The sequence below is a fragment of the Aplidium turbinatum genome, chromosome 5 (assembly GCF_918807975.1).
Source record: "Aplidium turbinatum chromosome 5, kaAplTurb1.1, whole genome shotgun sequence".
NCBI lineage: Eukaryota > Metazoa > Chordata > Ascidiacea > Aplousobranchia > Polyclinidae > Aplidium > Aplidium turbinatum.
In genome coordinates this window covers 35,463,530-35,479,523 of record NC_137476.1, presented here as the reverse complement: position 1 = coordinate 35,479,523, position 15,994 = coordinate 35,463,530, and the positions used below count along the sequence as shown (strand labels likewise).

The window sequence follows — 15,994 nt, the reverse complement described above, 5'->3', positions numbered from 1 at the left end:
CCGGTATCTATCAATTGGTAGCTCCGTGGTAGGCTACACTGTAAGCCAAACGTTTAAAACTACAGATTATGTCAGGTTTGCTTTCTCTATAAACGTTGTTTTTCCATTTGATTCGCAACAGCCTCTTTTACCTTAAGTGTTTTGTAAAACAAATTTTTTTAATTTTTTTTTGTCTTATTACGAGCAAACTCTTTCTGTGCACTGCTTACTGTATTTCGGTAATATTTCCTTTATGGCATGAGAAACAAATCAGTTATGTTTATTTAAAGAGCGATAACATCAATATTATTCAGATCAGAATGCACAGTTTAAGATTTTAGCAATTGAAACTAAAACTATTTCTTCGTCGTAATCGTCATTTACGCTTGAAAGAAACTCAGGAAGTCCGAAAGTCAGGCGCTTAACTAACTGAGCAATCGAAGCACAGAAAGGTAAGGAAGCCAATCTTCCCGTTCATCTTATGCATGGCACGTCTGTAAGCGCCCCCTGTCTAGGCAAAAACAGAACAATTTGTTTTTCAAAGCAGCATGTTAGCTCCGAAAGATGCGGTATAGTATAGAGTTTCTTTCCGGTCGGTTTCAGGTCCTTTAGTAAGATCTTGGGCCCACAATGCTGTTAGTCATTACACGGCAACGCTAGCGGATATAAAGCCTTTAAATATTAACATCAAAGCAAAACTTTTATGTGAGAAAATAACATAGAAATAAAGGGTTGAAAAAAGAAAAATTGCAATAGAGGATATGGAGATTCGGTTAAGTGGATAAAAAATTATCTAATATTGCTGTTGAGCAATTTCCAGTTGGTTCATTATATCGTTGTTCAGCTGCTGTCGCTATCATCTCTGCCACCTTTGACCTTGAGCGTCAATCCTGGTTCTTTCACGAACGTATCTGAAATGATTAACAGGATGCACGTCGAAGGAAAATCGTAGCCCACCCCTAATGAATGCCACAGGTTTCTTGGCCACTGCTTTGCCAGTCAACTGAATTCTCACCTGTGTAGAAGGAATTCTTACTGTAGTTTTCTTTTCACAAAGGTAAGAGAAGCGAAACACCGGTGTCTATCGCAGTCAATTCTTCTTACATTCGACTGCAGAGAAACGTATAATTTTGGAAAAGTCTTGATGGCTAGTGCATAGACTACTCTGGTATGGTTAGCGAAACGCAATGCTTGCTGTTCTATAGGGCAGGGGTCCGCAAATACTTTTTGGTGCGACCCAAAAAGCAATCGTTCGAAATCTTTGCGACCCAAACGTTTCGGAAGTACATAATTTTGCGCAAAACACTTTGCAAAATACTGTAATATCAATTCCAATACGGTGGTCCCCGCTTATTACGGCCACATCGGGACCGGACGATTTTGGCTTATTAAGCAGGGGACAATTTTCTACCACTCCTATACCTTCAGTAATTCCGAAATGGACCAAATTAGGCTTAATAAGCGGGTGGACCTGTTAACCTTGTGCTTCGTCGTGCAAGCCTCTTGGGCCGAGGGTCTACTCAATCCTTTTACCGCCCCTGACTCAAGATATTCCCGGAATACACTGGAAGGCTACTATAGAGAGAAGCCATCAGTCTTTAGTTTCATCATCCATCACACGCAGACCTTCCACTCTGTTAGATGGTTTGGAGATGGTACAATCATTGATGATGTGGTCTGCAGTCTGTTCCTCGGCACCACAATCACAGGAAGAGAAAGAGGCCGATTCCCCATTGGTGCATGGATGAGCGGAAAAACCCGACACCCGTACGAAGACGGTTGAGGCGCACTCATGCTTGTCTTTGTAGTGTCAGGCCAATGGGGCATGTGTCGGCGTCGGGGATGAACGAATGAAGTCTGGTGGTACTTGACTTCCCTTCATAATTCCATTTATAGTCCGCCCAAGTAGCCGCAGAGATGAAGTTCATCTGCTTCGTTGATCAGAAATTGAGCGACTGGCACGAATGGGTGTCTTGATTTCAGTCGACTGGGGTGCTGGTTTGGGGGAGCAGATATCTTGTGGTGGAGAAGATGGTTAGGCTCTAGTGCCCGTCGGCCAAGAAACAGAGTGGCTTCTTCACGACGAAGCTCAGCAGGTTGGATGCCAGCAAGAATGGCAAAATTGTCCAATGGTGTTGGACGCAGGCATACGGTCACTGTGCCCAGGGCGCTGTTTATGGCAGTGTCGGTGTTATGGCAGTGAGCACTGCAGTACCAAACAGGTGCACAGTACTCTGATGAAGAGTAGACAAGGGCTAAGGCTGCTATACGCAAGTGTCAGCCCTCGCCCCCAGCTGTGGCCTGCCAGGCGCTTGAGTAGTGCAGCGCTGGATGTCATTTTCTTGCGCAGTGACACCAAATGTTGGCGATATGTGTACGATCTGTCTAGTGCCACCCCAAGATATTTTGGTTCGGGGCAGAAGGACAGAAGTTTTCCATTGTAGCTCACGATCAGCTTCCCGATTGTGTAGGTGGAAAGCTGTCGCCAATGTTTTGGTTTCGCTGAGTTTCAGTCGCCAGTTCTGGAGATAAGCTGAGAGAGTTTTCATGCCCTGCCTCAAGGTGTCTTCCAGATATAAAACTGTGGGCTTAATTACTGTAGCCTATAATGCAATCGAAAGTATAATTTTTCTTGTAGCCTAAATTACCAAATTGTACAAAACTCAGCACATCAAAAACTCTATGATTGTATTTATTTTTGCCATACAAGTTATATTTATGGTAAGTTTTAACCGTTTTGCGACCCACTGTGGATGGTCTCGCGACCCAAGTTTGGGTCGCGACCCACTATTTGCGGACCCCTGCTATAGGGAATAGTCAGTCTTGTGCTGATCCCTGGAAGATCTCGCTAAACAGAAAGCTATGTTTCAATGGCGTAATCTCTTTACCAAGTTTGTGAATAGAAGTTAGACTAGAGCTCTAACTAATTCTTGTACACTACTTCAAGCTTAGAAGTAAACTTAACGTAGCCTACCTGTCAGATGCTGATTTGAACACGGAAACACAGCCTTTTAAAACAAGATTACTAACCTGTTTGACTTGACCAAACAAATGCCTTACGTGATTTTTCTGCATGAGTTGCCATGTGAAGTAGGCTATTCTGTTTCAGTTCATTGGGTAAGTCGACAATATCAAGTCAAGGTTCATCACGCGTTCAACCACGCAGTTGCCTAACAGCCTTGTCACAATTCTGTTTAGTTCTGTTGAAGGAGACTTTGGAAAGATTGATGACGTAGTTTATTGGGTTATAAAACGTTAAACAGTCAAATAAATGGTGGAATAGTTCTACTTGTGAGATGATGAGAATATCCTTAAACTGACGAAAAGTTCTCCACTCCCACCACGTGAAGAAATCAAATTCTGAACAGTAAACGACTTTGCCGATGTCATGATAAATATACTGCATACACAACTATTTGCAATAGCTACTTTGCACTTGGCAATAACTTCCATTTTCACAATCTATTCAATTTTGGCTAAAACTCTACAGTTGTCTTCAATATAGCCTAGGCTACTTGTTTCGTCGTATTTGCCCTCCTCCTTTTTATGTGTCACCAGCTAAATTTGGTCCAGTGCATGTGAAGATCACTTTAGCGTTTACAGCAACTATAGTTAGCGACTGGTAGTTAATTCGAACTAATAACGCTGCTGCTGTTTTTTAGTTCAATCAGAATAAGCGTGTTACTGTTTTAACATATTGTGGAAATGTGTGCTGCCATCCTCCTGCAACCTTTAGTGATAGGTTATGTGAATTTAGTGCCAAGGATAACCTATTTTTATATTTGTATGTTTTACATAATAATTGTTGCAATTCGGTGGTGGTATTCACATTTTCCCCCATTATTTCAGGAAAACGTTTGCCAGTGCTGTAGCTTATTCTAGCACACAATCACATTTTGGTCGTTGATTAATTCTTGGTCGCTGGTTTGAATCTTCATCATCGGCTTACTCAGTCTGAGAATGGGTTTTCAAACCAAAAGCAGTTGTTTCTCAATCTCAGTGGCGAACTCTTTTTATTCATTGAAGTAGTGTGCCTGCTTCTGCACACTAGTGTGTATGAATGTGTAATTAGATTTACTGTTATGGGGGTGGTGGCTGACTAGATGACTGCTTATGGTCTTTCGCTACCATCCTGATTGCGCCATAATCTAACCAATAGTTGTACAATGCAATGTTTTGACAATTACATTTACTATGGCGCTGTTGAAACGAAATAACTTGACTTGACTTAGTGCAATGGCTTAGTATAATAATGAACCTCCTCTTCTCATCCCCCGATGTTTGGATCAAGTATGGAACTATTAGTCCGACCTTTAGCTCAGTGGTTACGCTCCTGGTTCAAGATCACGCGGCGCTGGTTCGGTTCTCGGGGTGTGCGCTTGAGCAACGCATTTCAGGACTTGGCTACTCTCCATTCAGCGGCATGTAGTGAATGGAATAATTCCCTGGCAACAACACTTTAATAATCGGAAAACTTCACTCTGTCAATCTCAAACAAGTATGCGAAACTACCAGGAATAACCAATCAAGGCTTTGTCAGTCCGACCTATGTGAATTTAATAGCGTACCATTTTACTCCATAAACAGACATAACCCATCAACAACACTACATTTAACATTATAACAACAAAAACAATAAGCTAACGTTTTTGGCTAATCATACAGCCCATACCAATCATACAATTAAAATTGTTCAGAAATGGACTCGATCAAGTCAATCAAGGACTCAAGTCAATTGTTCAGTAAAAGAAAATTAATTTTACCTCTCAAATACTTGACTCGTTGTGCTGCGTAATTGTTAGTTATTATCAGTTTGCGTGAGCTAGTTAAGCAAGTTTCTCAAATGTTTAGATTTGTCCATATTTTGTTGTGATAGTGTATTATTCTTTAGTATTCTTTAGTCTTTCTCAGCCTTTTCTAAGTTTGATTGCATCTTTCTTTAATTTCATTAAATTCATAAGTTGTCCATTGATGATGATGATGGCGTATGAGCGATCTTTCTATGCTAGATTGGAGGGCAGGAAATCTTCAGCCACTCAGCAGTCTCGTCGTCCAGGATTCTCAGACCATGCGCATCGTGTGGAGGCCGGTGGGTTAGGCAGTGGTGGATGACATGGTCTGCGGTCTGTTCCGTGGCACCACACTCGCATTCTGATGAAGGAGCCAGGCCCCACTTGTGCATGTCCATCTCCTGCATTGCAGAAAATGAAGTTTGTCCATTAAACAGTCCATTCTCTGTATGATTAAGTTAGTGGAGTAAGTGTTTTTTAGGACTGTTCTCACTCCACCAAATTAGCTCAGTAATTAGGCACCCGACTCAGGGAAAGTTGCCCGACTTTCCCCCTCCCTCAGATTGTACCCAAACAATGTGTGTCCACGCTACAATGCTTGGTTGGAAAAAGTAATAATGTCTAACTTGCACTGATACATGCGATGCGCTTTAACATTAACTTTAACACTGCCCATTTAACAGCCAAATGTAGCCACGTTTTGGTTAATTGCAAGGTTATAAATTAAGTCAGACTGTACACCAGTCATGTAATCTATATGATGTATAAAACATGATACACTCTTTTTGTATAAAATTAAGTAAACCATCATAATGTGTTGTAAATGATAATCTACATTCCGATCGACTTCCCCAGAATTAAGAGAATCGTTAAAATGTCCATGATATCCGCCCCCGTTCTGCCGGCGCCACCGGTCAAAGATGTATGAAACAAATCCATACAGTACGGTAGCTTATAATAACAAAATGATTTTATTTAGTAATTAGTCTAGAGCAGATCACAGCAAGGACACTTTGAATTTGTGGTGCCGAAGATATTTCAACTGTTTTTAGCTAAGTTGTGGTCGCTGATTTCGAAAATGCAGTCAGTTTTTGTCTATCAGGTCTAGTTTTCTAGTTACGGCGATTCCATTGCATGCTATTGCGCATAATTGCTCATGTGGAATCTATTCACGAGTCAAATACAGTGGCGTAGCCAGGAATTTTGAAAGGGGGGGTTGACGGCCAGCGGGCGAAGTCCGACGGCGTGTTCGTTTAAGACGACACCTAGCGGCGAGGGGTCTGGGGGGACTCCCCCAGAAAATTATGAAAAATTACTTTGAATTTGATGCATTCTGAGAGCATTTTAACAAAACTGTAGGTATGAATATTCCTGTAAAATGGTGCTGTCTGGTAGCATAACAAAAGGATAAGATCATGTTTTCTTCGGCATTTTTCAAAAATAAAGCTAAGTCTCTATGTTTTCTTGTTGCTAATTCCTGGCTGAGATATTTGAATGTTTGGTATTGGCAAAACTCGCTCTTTTAATGCAGTTTCGGTTAAAATTGGGCAAACTTTGTTTTAGAGACATAAAGAGACTGAAAGCATCATTTTCAATATCATGACGTCACACGCGTGCCAAAAGGGGGGGGGGTGTTGAACCCCCCCCTTTAGCTACACCACTGGTCAAATATATTGTCAAAAGACATAAATCAATTTCAGCATTAAGCCAACAAAGAACTTAAAAACGTACACACAAACATAGGATTAATAAGTATGGTAGCTTCTTATTCTTCACTTTGCTTAATGTCTGCCATAAGCTTGCGCGTAAGAGATCTACGAGAGTGAATTGCAAAAGCATCATCGCGTTTAATAGACAATAGTCAGCTAGCATGGTAGCATCCCATTCCCCTTGACTTGATATCTGACTTCTATCTCACTAATGTCTTGATGAAATCGCTCCCCTTGCTCGTCACTCAAATCGCCAAGATTATCAGAAAAGTAGTTTATTTAGATGACTGTGCAGAAAATGAAGTTTGATGCTCATGTTAACACCAATATCCTGGAGTCTTTTGAGTAAGTTAGACACGAGCTCTTTGTAATTGGATGCATTTTTATGTCCCAAAAAATTCTTAACAACTTTCACAAAAGCATCCCAGGCACTCACTTATTTGTCATTCATAGAAGAATGGAAGTTTGGGTCATTGATTAGTTTTCTGATTTGAGGTCCATCAAATATGCCAGCTTTTAACTTTTCCATTGTTAATCCTGGAAATTTTGTGCAAATATATCTGAAACAATTTCCATCTTTATCGAGTGCTTTTACAAATTGCTTCATTATACCCCACTTTGTTACGTGAGTTGTCATGAAAGTGATAAAGCATTACTGTGCTTGCCACACCATCATTATTATTATACAGAGATACTTATACATTATTTGGGCACAGAGATTTACAAAAAACCGACACACACCAACAGAGGTACATGCAATACACATCACACGGTAAAGGCGAAACAACCTGTAAGGGTTTTAAAGACTAGTCACTGCATTTGACGTATAGGCTAATTCCCTCTGCTTCGCATTGAACATTTTTTGTAGTATCAATAGTATTTACTGTTTAACCTTAACTTATTGTATATTGACTCAAAATTTCATTTTCAGCAGCTGCAGCTCTGCTGAGCAGTGATTTGCCGATCTTTTCAATGTAAAACTTGGAAATATGGTAAAGGAAAAGTTGATCTCTCCTCACATCTGTTCCAGTTGTAAAGTGGTAGCCTACATGAAATGATAAATTTAACTTGGATGCACAAGTTTACAATGGTACCAAACGATATTGAATGTGACATACAATTAGCAAGGGGTATTAACTTACATAATTTCTTTTAAAGATTCGGCCAACTCAAAAATGGCTTCTTCAGTGTTTTACTCAAATACAACGATTTATTTTGAATAAAGTGATAAATGGTTTCGGAATCACCACGAAACCAAAATATTTTTTCTTTTGAAATGAAACCAAGACATTGACTTTTGGGTCGATACAAATAATTCATTTCGGACAGCTCTAGTTATTAGCCTGCATAATGCTCACTGTATTTGTGACGCAACAAAAATAAAATAAGCAACGAATTCTAGAATAATTAATCATAAATCATCGTGACGACAAATAACGGATCCGTTTGAAAATTTAAACTTTTCATTCCAATCTTTAGTAATGTATACTTTCAGATTAACAGAATCTCTATAACGGAACCCCATATAATGTACAGCTACCGTAGGTCTAATGGTTTGAACGCATTGTCTGGGCATTCCAATTTTTTCACGCAATATTCCAGTTATCCAAACATCGTCCATTTTGATTACATGTTGAGTCCTGGAAGCTTCCCATAACATACTGGCAACTTTCACGGAGGTGGTGTACATTCCTCCTAGGCAATAGTCTGGCCAATGTGGCCAAATGTATTCTCCATGTGAAACATAATATTTTGAATTTTTGTCTCGAACAGGCGTATCACCTATTCGAGATTGATACATGCAAAGTATAGGAAATTCTGTCCACTTTTTTTCAGCAACAAATTGTCGATATTTATCTATAGCTTCTTGGACTCCTCCAAGACTTACAAGAAAGTCATCATCAGCAGAAGAGTAAAAATAATCATCTGGAAGATTTTCACTCGCCCATTGCATCCCAGCTAAGGTTTTGTGAGCGACATCTCTGTAACAATCAACAATAAAAAAGCATAATCGCAGTTGCTTCTTTCTTTGCATTGTGATGACACAGTAGAACAATTGACTGCGTAACTAATATTTGCTTTTGGCCACGGCGCTCTACACAGCGGTCTTGTCAAGGTGCGAATCATAGCGATGTATTTAGAGAGAGGCTTTGATAACGTGCGAACTGGAGGTCTGATCGAAGGCCGATGTAATTTCGATTTTGAAATCTACAATAAGCTAAATTCACTTTATATCTCTTTGAAATGATAGTTCTGAGAATTCAAATTGCCAAAATGTGATCACTGAACCTCAAAACACTGCAAAACTCTTAATACTACTTTAAAAAAAAGACAAAAATTCCCCTTTTACCAATGTTACCAGACGTTTTTTGAATTTCCAGCACTAGTGCTAAAATCTACTCCGTTATTTGAAGGTAAGCACAGCACAGAAGCAGGGGCGCCGAAAGAGGGGGGCAGGGGGGTGGATGCCCCTTCTGCCCTCAATTTTTCTGTGGATGGGGGACAGGGGGGCAATGGTGCCCTTTTAAAGTCATGTAAGCTAATGCACATTTTACAATACGATATAACAACTTCAGCTATTAGACTAATTATAATCTTTCATTTGTGCCTCAAAATAATATTCACTACACAAAATTCTGCATCACAGTAGGTAATTAGCCTACATCATCATAACATAGCATGATGCCCTCCCATGCCATTGTTCTTTGTATACCGGACACTTGTATCGTTACTCGATGATGAGCTCATGGATGAGCATAATTGCTATATCTTATCTTAAAAGTTAAAGAAAATTGGCCTTTCAGCAACAAAAGTCTCCTTTTTTCATAATCCTGCTCTCCCAGTTAAAAATCGTTTCGGCGCCCCTGCACAGAAATAACTCAAAATCACACAAAGGCTAAGTCTATTAATTAATATTCAAATTATTAACTTATACTAGCAATTTTGGCTACTGACAGATCGGCCTTCAGTCAAATTTTAAGCTGCATATTGTCATGACCTGTGTATAGACGTGGCCGTGGTGAGAAGAGAATATTTGACCTATTCAGTGCCGGTCTTAGGGTTTTTCGGGCCCTGTGCGGAATATGCTTTTGCGGGCCCCAATGACAATAATCCAATTCAGTGGCGTAGCTAGGTACTTTGAAAGGGGAGGGGCGGCGGTGGCGGCGTGATCGTCAAAGACGACAACCAGCGGCGGGGGGTCTGGGGGGCCTCCCCAAGAAAATTTTGAAAAATTACTTTGAATTTGGGACATTCTGAGAGCATGTTCAACAAAAATTTAGGTATGAATATTACTGTGAAATGGTGCTGTCCGGTGGCATAGCAAAAGGATAAGATCATGCTTTCTTTGGCATTTTTCGGAAATAAAGCTATGTCTCTACAGTATGTTGAGTCTGGATGCAACCTATTTCGTCCCCTGAAATCGTGTAACAAAATTAAATTTCGACTTATTTCGTCCCCTGAAAAGATCGAGAAATTTTCAAATGTTTGCGGCAAGTCCGATCAGCGATTTCGGCTATGTCGTTTTTTTTCTCGATCTTTTTAGGGTGCGAAATATTCAGGCGACGAAATAGGTTGAATTCGTTGAGTCTCTATGTTTTCTTGTTGCGAATTCCTTTGCTGAATTCACTTGTTGAATTTTTCCTTTGAAAATGACAAAATTACTGCATTTTCTGAGTAAATTGCGGGCCCCCTAATTTGCGGGCCCTGTGCGATCGCACGGTTTGCACATCCCAAAGACCGGCACAGACCTATTATAATGAGTATTTGAGGTCCACGTAATTTTGGTTTCAAATTCTAGATAAGATGTACTTTTTTCTCTTTGAAATGGTAGTTATTAGTTGGGAGAAACCAATTAGCTAAAGTGTAATCGGTGAATCTCAAATTGCTTTGAAAACTTCTGGTTTCACTAAAAAAATGACATCTCTTTTTCTTTTACAAGTGTTGCCAGATGCTCTACGATTTCTAGCCCAAGTGCCAAAACCAGTTCAATTTTGACATGGTAACAGTAGCACAAAAGTAGTGTAAGATCACATAAAATATGCACAAACACTATACTTTTTAATTATTTCTCAGACTATCAACTTTTATTAACGTTTCTAACTGCAATCATGTTTAGCAGATCGTCCTCCAGTCAAGTTCAAAGCTTGCACATTGGAATGACCTGTGTATAGGCCTAAGAGTTGCCAGGTTTTGGGCATATAGATTTTTGCAAAAGCTCGAGTGCTATTTCTATATTTGTTACATGCCACGCGTTGAACACAACTACAAGCCTTTTTGCTATAAAAAATGTGAACGCAAGTTTATTGCTCTGTTAGCATAAAAAGAGAAATGACGTTTTGTTGAAAACAAAGATTCGACAAATAGTCGGTAAATTTTAAAGTCTTTCAATTCCACGAATGTGTTGAATTGAAAATTGAATTGAATTGAATTCAATTTATTTTTCATTGCTGGCGCGAACATGTAGAGAACAGCAAAGTAAACACACGAATTTGGCACCAACAAAAGGGAAAGATGGCAAAACTAAAAGGTTTAAAATATGCAAAAACAGTGTTTGAATGTCACTGTGTTTAATTTGCACAGCCACCAAACCTAGAAAAGAGACGAAAAAATAAAAAAAATGTATGTGAAAATACTACAAAAATAGGCTACAATTACAATCAACACTTGCCAGTGCAACAAGGGCGACTTTAACCACCAGCTGAAGTTAAACATAACAATCCCAATCCCTCTCTTCAATTGATAACTTACTTGTATCCATCAGAAGAATTTATTTGCAAAATATCTCCATATCGCTGGATTTCTTCTTCCAATAAATTTTGATTTCGTTGAGATGTTGTTCCAACCACAAACACAATGGCAAGCCTACAGCCATTGATGTAGCTCAGTGACGCCCACGTGCGGCGTAGGATTTCACGATTTTGAAAATTAAACACAGCAGACTTGACAAAAGTATACATTGTCCAAGTAATAGCTAAAAATGTAACAAAATAAAATTAATCAAACAATCGTAGTATATTTTGTACAAAACATAGATATGAGTAATCAAATCTAAAAACCTTTGTGTACCTCATAAACTTTAAAATTAATAAACAAAAACAAAGTATCTTATAGTCTTTTAAAATTTAAATGATTGGCAAGGACCAACAAAGAAAGCAAAAAACATCTGCAGTTGTCTCTGTTACAAAATAATTAATGGTAAATAACATACTGACATAAACAATATTATGTATACTTTATAATATAATATATATAAACAATATAATTTATTATTAATATAATATATACAGTAATACATAACTTACTAAATAATAAACTTTTATAATAATGTCTTCTTGCTAGATTTGTTTACTAATAGATCATCAAAACAACCTATCTACCAAAACTGCACATTAAGGGTAAGGTAGGCTACAATTAAGTTAGTGTTTTTGACCAAGCATGCAAGCTTTTTTTTTCAATACACTACAAAATTACATTGACAATTTATTTGTTAGATTGGTAATTCCGGTTGATGTGTTACACGATTAAATTGAAGGTATTTTGAGCAATGATTTACTAGCACAGGCCATTGCTAGTGCCAGAGCTCCGTTGGCTTACTAGGATTTTTCTTCAGCGTTTCTCGATCCGTATTACGAGGAGGCCGAGTTATTCTTTGAGATCGAAGAACAGAGCTAGTGGTCTCATTAAATCAAATCATTTTCTCTAAAACTGGTTATGTAATATCTATACTCGCGATCGCTTGTATTTGGCATAAACGATGCATAACACAGTTGTATCAACTGCATGGCCAACTGGTCTCACTTCAGTCATGTTTTCTTTTGACACGAGCTCCTAGTTACAGCGTTGAGTTACAATAGCCTATGTTGTCTTTTGAACACGAAATATTAACTTAAGGCAATTTTTCACTTTCGTTCAGCGATGTCCTTAAGTAACGAACTACATAGCTAGTACTATAGTATTATATGGCAGTTATATGGGTTCAATTTGTGAATTTTAAGTCAGGTTGCCAAACTTATTTTCACATTGCTGCACTATGTTGCTAATAGTAGTTGAAAACCGTAAACATGTATTTGTGTTTTGAATAAAAGCGACTCACTTTTTCCTTTCATGCATGTGTTCAACAAAAAAGAGGAATTGAAGTCTTTAGGAATTATCAAATACGAGACTTTGTTTCTTCTTGTCTTGTTATTGCTGCAATGTGACAGACATGTGATAGGTGGAAAGATTCTGTAAGAAAAAGGAATAATCAATGACCACCTCACATTTATAGATATAGAAATAGTAAGTATATGTCAATATTGTATAAATATTTCGTTTTGAACATCACAATAAATTACAAATCACACCGATATTTGCACATTGTATTCCACGTGTCTTGAAAGTAATCATTCTCTAGCTACAAAAGTAAGAAATGGCATAAATTTCTTCTTTTGCTATGGCATTTGGTGGCTGAAAGATTTCCATCGCAGGGTCGCTTGGTACATAGTAGGACCGCATTTGAAACAGCGTTGATGCAAATGAAGCAAAATAAATTCGTTTTATCAACATAACCTAATATCCTAATAACTGTTCTCCCGTCAGCTCAGTGGTTAAGCGCCCGACTCAAAATCACGCGGCGCTGGTTCGACTCTCGGGGTGTGCGCTTGAGCAACGCATATTCAGCGGTACCTAGTGAATGGAATAATTTCCTGGCAACAACACTTCAACAATCGGAAAACTTCACTCTGTCAATATCGGTAACCGGGCCTGCGTCAAGAGCCTCTACAAGTATGTGAAACTACCAGGAATAACCTATCAAGGCTTTGTCAGTCCGAGAATAAAGATTCAAAACCAATCAACAATTTATTTCAAACAAAAGATTCTTATTCAAAGATTAACAGCAAAGTTTCTTCTGTAGGGCTAATATTCTCAGTGAAATGTTATAAGTTATTACGATTTTTCTAGTTGGCTCATAAATATTTTCTGTTTTTGTGAACCAACCTAGCAAATTGTTCACTTGAAGCAGTTGACTGTCTCATATCATCATTATAAGGCTCGTTACTCAATGCAACAAACAGTTTACTAGCCTCATTTTCTTTATCTTAAATCGATTTCGCTATCACAGCATCCTCAGTATGATCATGTCAAGAGCCCTTGACAGGTCAAAGACACACTCAAGACTCTTGACAGGATATCAATCACAGCACAGATATCACTATCACAGCATACTGAGGATGCTGTGATAGCGAAATCGATTTAAGATAAAGAAAATGAGGCTGGTAAACTGTTTGTTGCATTGAGTAACGAGGCTTATAATGATTTTTCTAGAGTGACCTAAACTTACTTGTTTTTGAAGTCAATGTTAAGCAGGTTTAGTGAAATCAATTCAATGTAAAATATCATCATAAGCACCCCAAAGCACAACACAAATAACTTGAATACTCCAAATAGCTTCATGGGATTATGTGAGTTTCAATGTCCAATGAAGCAATTTTTATTGCTTAAGCTTGTCGATGTATTTGATAACTTTATGGATTGTCAAAGTTTTTGTCATTATTTTTCTGACACTACAAACAGTTTATAAACAGGTTAAAATCTTGAAAACATTTCCTAAGCATTTGTGCAAAAGCTTGCAAGCGTTGATCACATCGTAAAGCTGTTGAAATTGCTGGTCATACCGTACCTGGCAACCAACCTTAGATTAACAAACAAAACTGAGATGGGTAGATATTGGTTTTGTTTCAGCGGAAACCATTAAACTGAGCATAGAAGTCATTACACAGAATTCTACAAGCTATAAGCAACATACAAGCACAAAGGCTGCCATAATGCTATGCAATTACTCACTGTGACGTCAGATTGCAGCAGGTCTGCTTATTTCTTTCATAGTGCAGTTGACTACTAAAATTTTTCTGCTTTTGTGAACCAACCCAGCGAACTGTCGACTTGAAGCGGTTGACTGTCTCATATCATTAGTCTCGTCCTGTTACTCGACGCAACAAGCAGTTTACCAGCCTCATTTTTGTAATCACAAATCGATTTCGGTTTCGCTAATGTAGTATCCTCAGTTATGATCATGTCAAGTGCCACCTTTATATCATCGTATCGAACGTCTTATTTTTTGTTCTCTACAGTTGTATCAAGTTGTCCTGTTTTTGTATGTTTTACATAATAATTGTTGCAATTCGGTGGTGGTATTCACGTTTTTCTCCGTTATTTAAAAAAACTTTTGCGAGTGCTGTGGCCTGTTCTCGCACACAATCACATATTGGTCGTTGATTAATTCTTGGTCGCTGGTTTGAATCTTCATCCTCGGCTTACTCAGTCTCAGAATGGATATTCAAACCAACAGCAGTTGTTTTTCAATCTCAGTGGCGAACCCTTTTTATTCATTGAAGTAGTGTGCCTGCCTCTGCACACCTGTGTGTATGAATGTGTAATTAGATTTACTGTTATGGAGTGGTGGCTGACTAGATGACTGCTTGTGGTCTTTCGCTACCATCCCGATTGCGCTAATCTATTAATTAATCTAACCAACAGTTGTACAATGCATTGTTTTGACAATTACATTTACTATGGCGCTGTTGGAACAAAATAACTTGACTTGACTTAGTGCAATAACTTGACTTAGTGCAATGGCTTAGTATACAGTAGGATAATGTACCTTCTTTTCTCATCCCCCGATGTTTGGATCAAGTATGGGACTCACCTATTAGTCCGACCCGTTAGCTCAGTGGTTACGCTCCTGGTTCAAGATCACGCGGCGCTGGTTCGTCTCTCGGGATGTGCGCTTGAGCAACGCATTTCAGGACTGCCCTCCATTCAGCGGCATGTAGCCTAGTGAATGGAATAATTCCCTGGCAACAACACTTCAACAATCGGAAAACTTCACTCTGTCAATCTCGGTAACCGGCCCTGCGTCAAGAGCCTCTACAAGTATGCGAAACTACTAGGAATAATCTAGCAAGGCTTTGTCAGTCCGAAGATAAAAATTCAAAAACTAAACCCAACCTATGTGAATTTAATAGCCTATTATTTTACTGTTTATAATATGTTCAGTTTCGATCTACAACGATTGAATTCAATGGTTGGTTTTCTTTCTGTGCTGTTTCCGCGAGTAACAAAATAGTCGGTAAGAAAATAAGAATCGATTATAATTTGTCATCTGTAATTCCGCATTAGACTTAATTCGTAAGTTCTGTGTGTTAATCGTTTATTGTTGCTGTGTTGTCACTGAAACCTTCTTCACTTCACTTTCTGCTTGTTCGTCGTCGTCGCTGTCCAAAAGCTTCCAGATGATGTTAGGCTCGTGTTACTTCTGCACTTGCCTTTTCAATGGCTGTATAGCTAAACTCTCAAGATAAGTACGGTTTGGTTTATTTCAGGGATCCATACTTGAGCAAACCCTGTTCAAAGTATAGCCTACTTTGCATCAAAGGCATGCTACCAACAAGATTTTTCGTGTTTGGCCATGTAAGTTATTTGACAACACTTTGCCCATTAACAAACACAACAAAATTGAAAACATGCCAACAACAA

General features: G+C 38.7%; 1 protein-coding gene across 2 annotated transcripts; it reads right to left on the bottom strand.

The window, feature by feature from the left end:
- Nucleotides 1-4,280: 4,280 nt before the first annotated feature.
- LOC145770717 (beta-1,4-mannosylglycolipid beta-1,3-N-acetylglucosaminyltransferase brn-like) lies at nt 4,281-14,017 on the bottom strand. Of its 2 annotated transcripts, none has more exons than XM_082582414.1 (4): nt 13,800-14,017; nt 12,573-12,703; nt 11,228-11,450; nt 4,281-5,170 (listed from the first exon to the last, which is right to left on the bottom strand). In XM_082582414.1, exons 1-4 carry the CDS (start codon nt 13,910-13,912, stop codon nt 5,074-5,076), a joined length of 564 nt encoding a protein of 187 aa, XP_082438540.1. In that variant the 5' UTR covers nt 13,913-14,017; the 3' UTR covers nt 4,281-5,073. The 2 variants fall into 2 exon arrangements, with proteins under 2 accessions (XP_082438540.1, XP_082438539.1); XM_082582413.1 differs by lacking the exon at nt 4,281-5,170 and adding an exon at nt 6,775-8,460.
- Between the last annotated feature and the right edge of the window lie 1,977 nt (nt 14,018-15,994).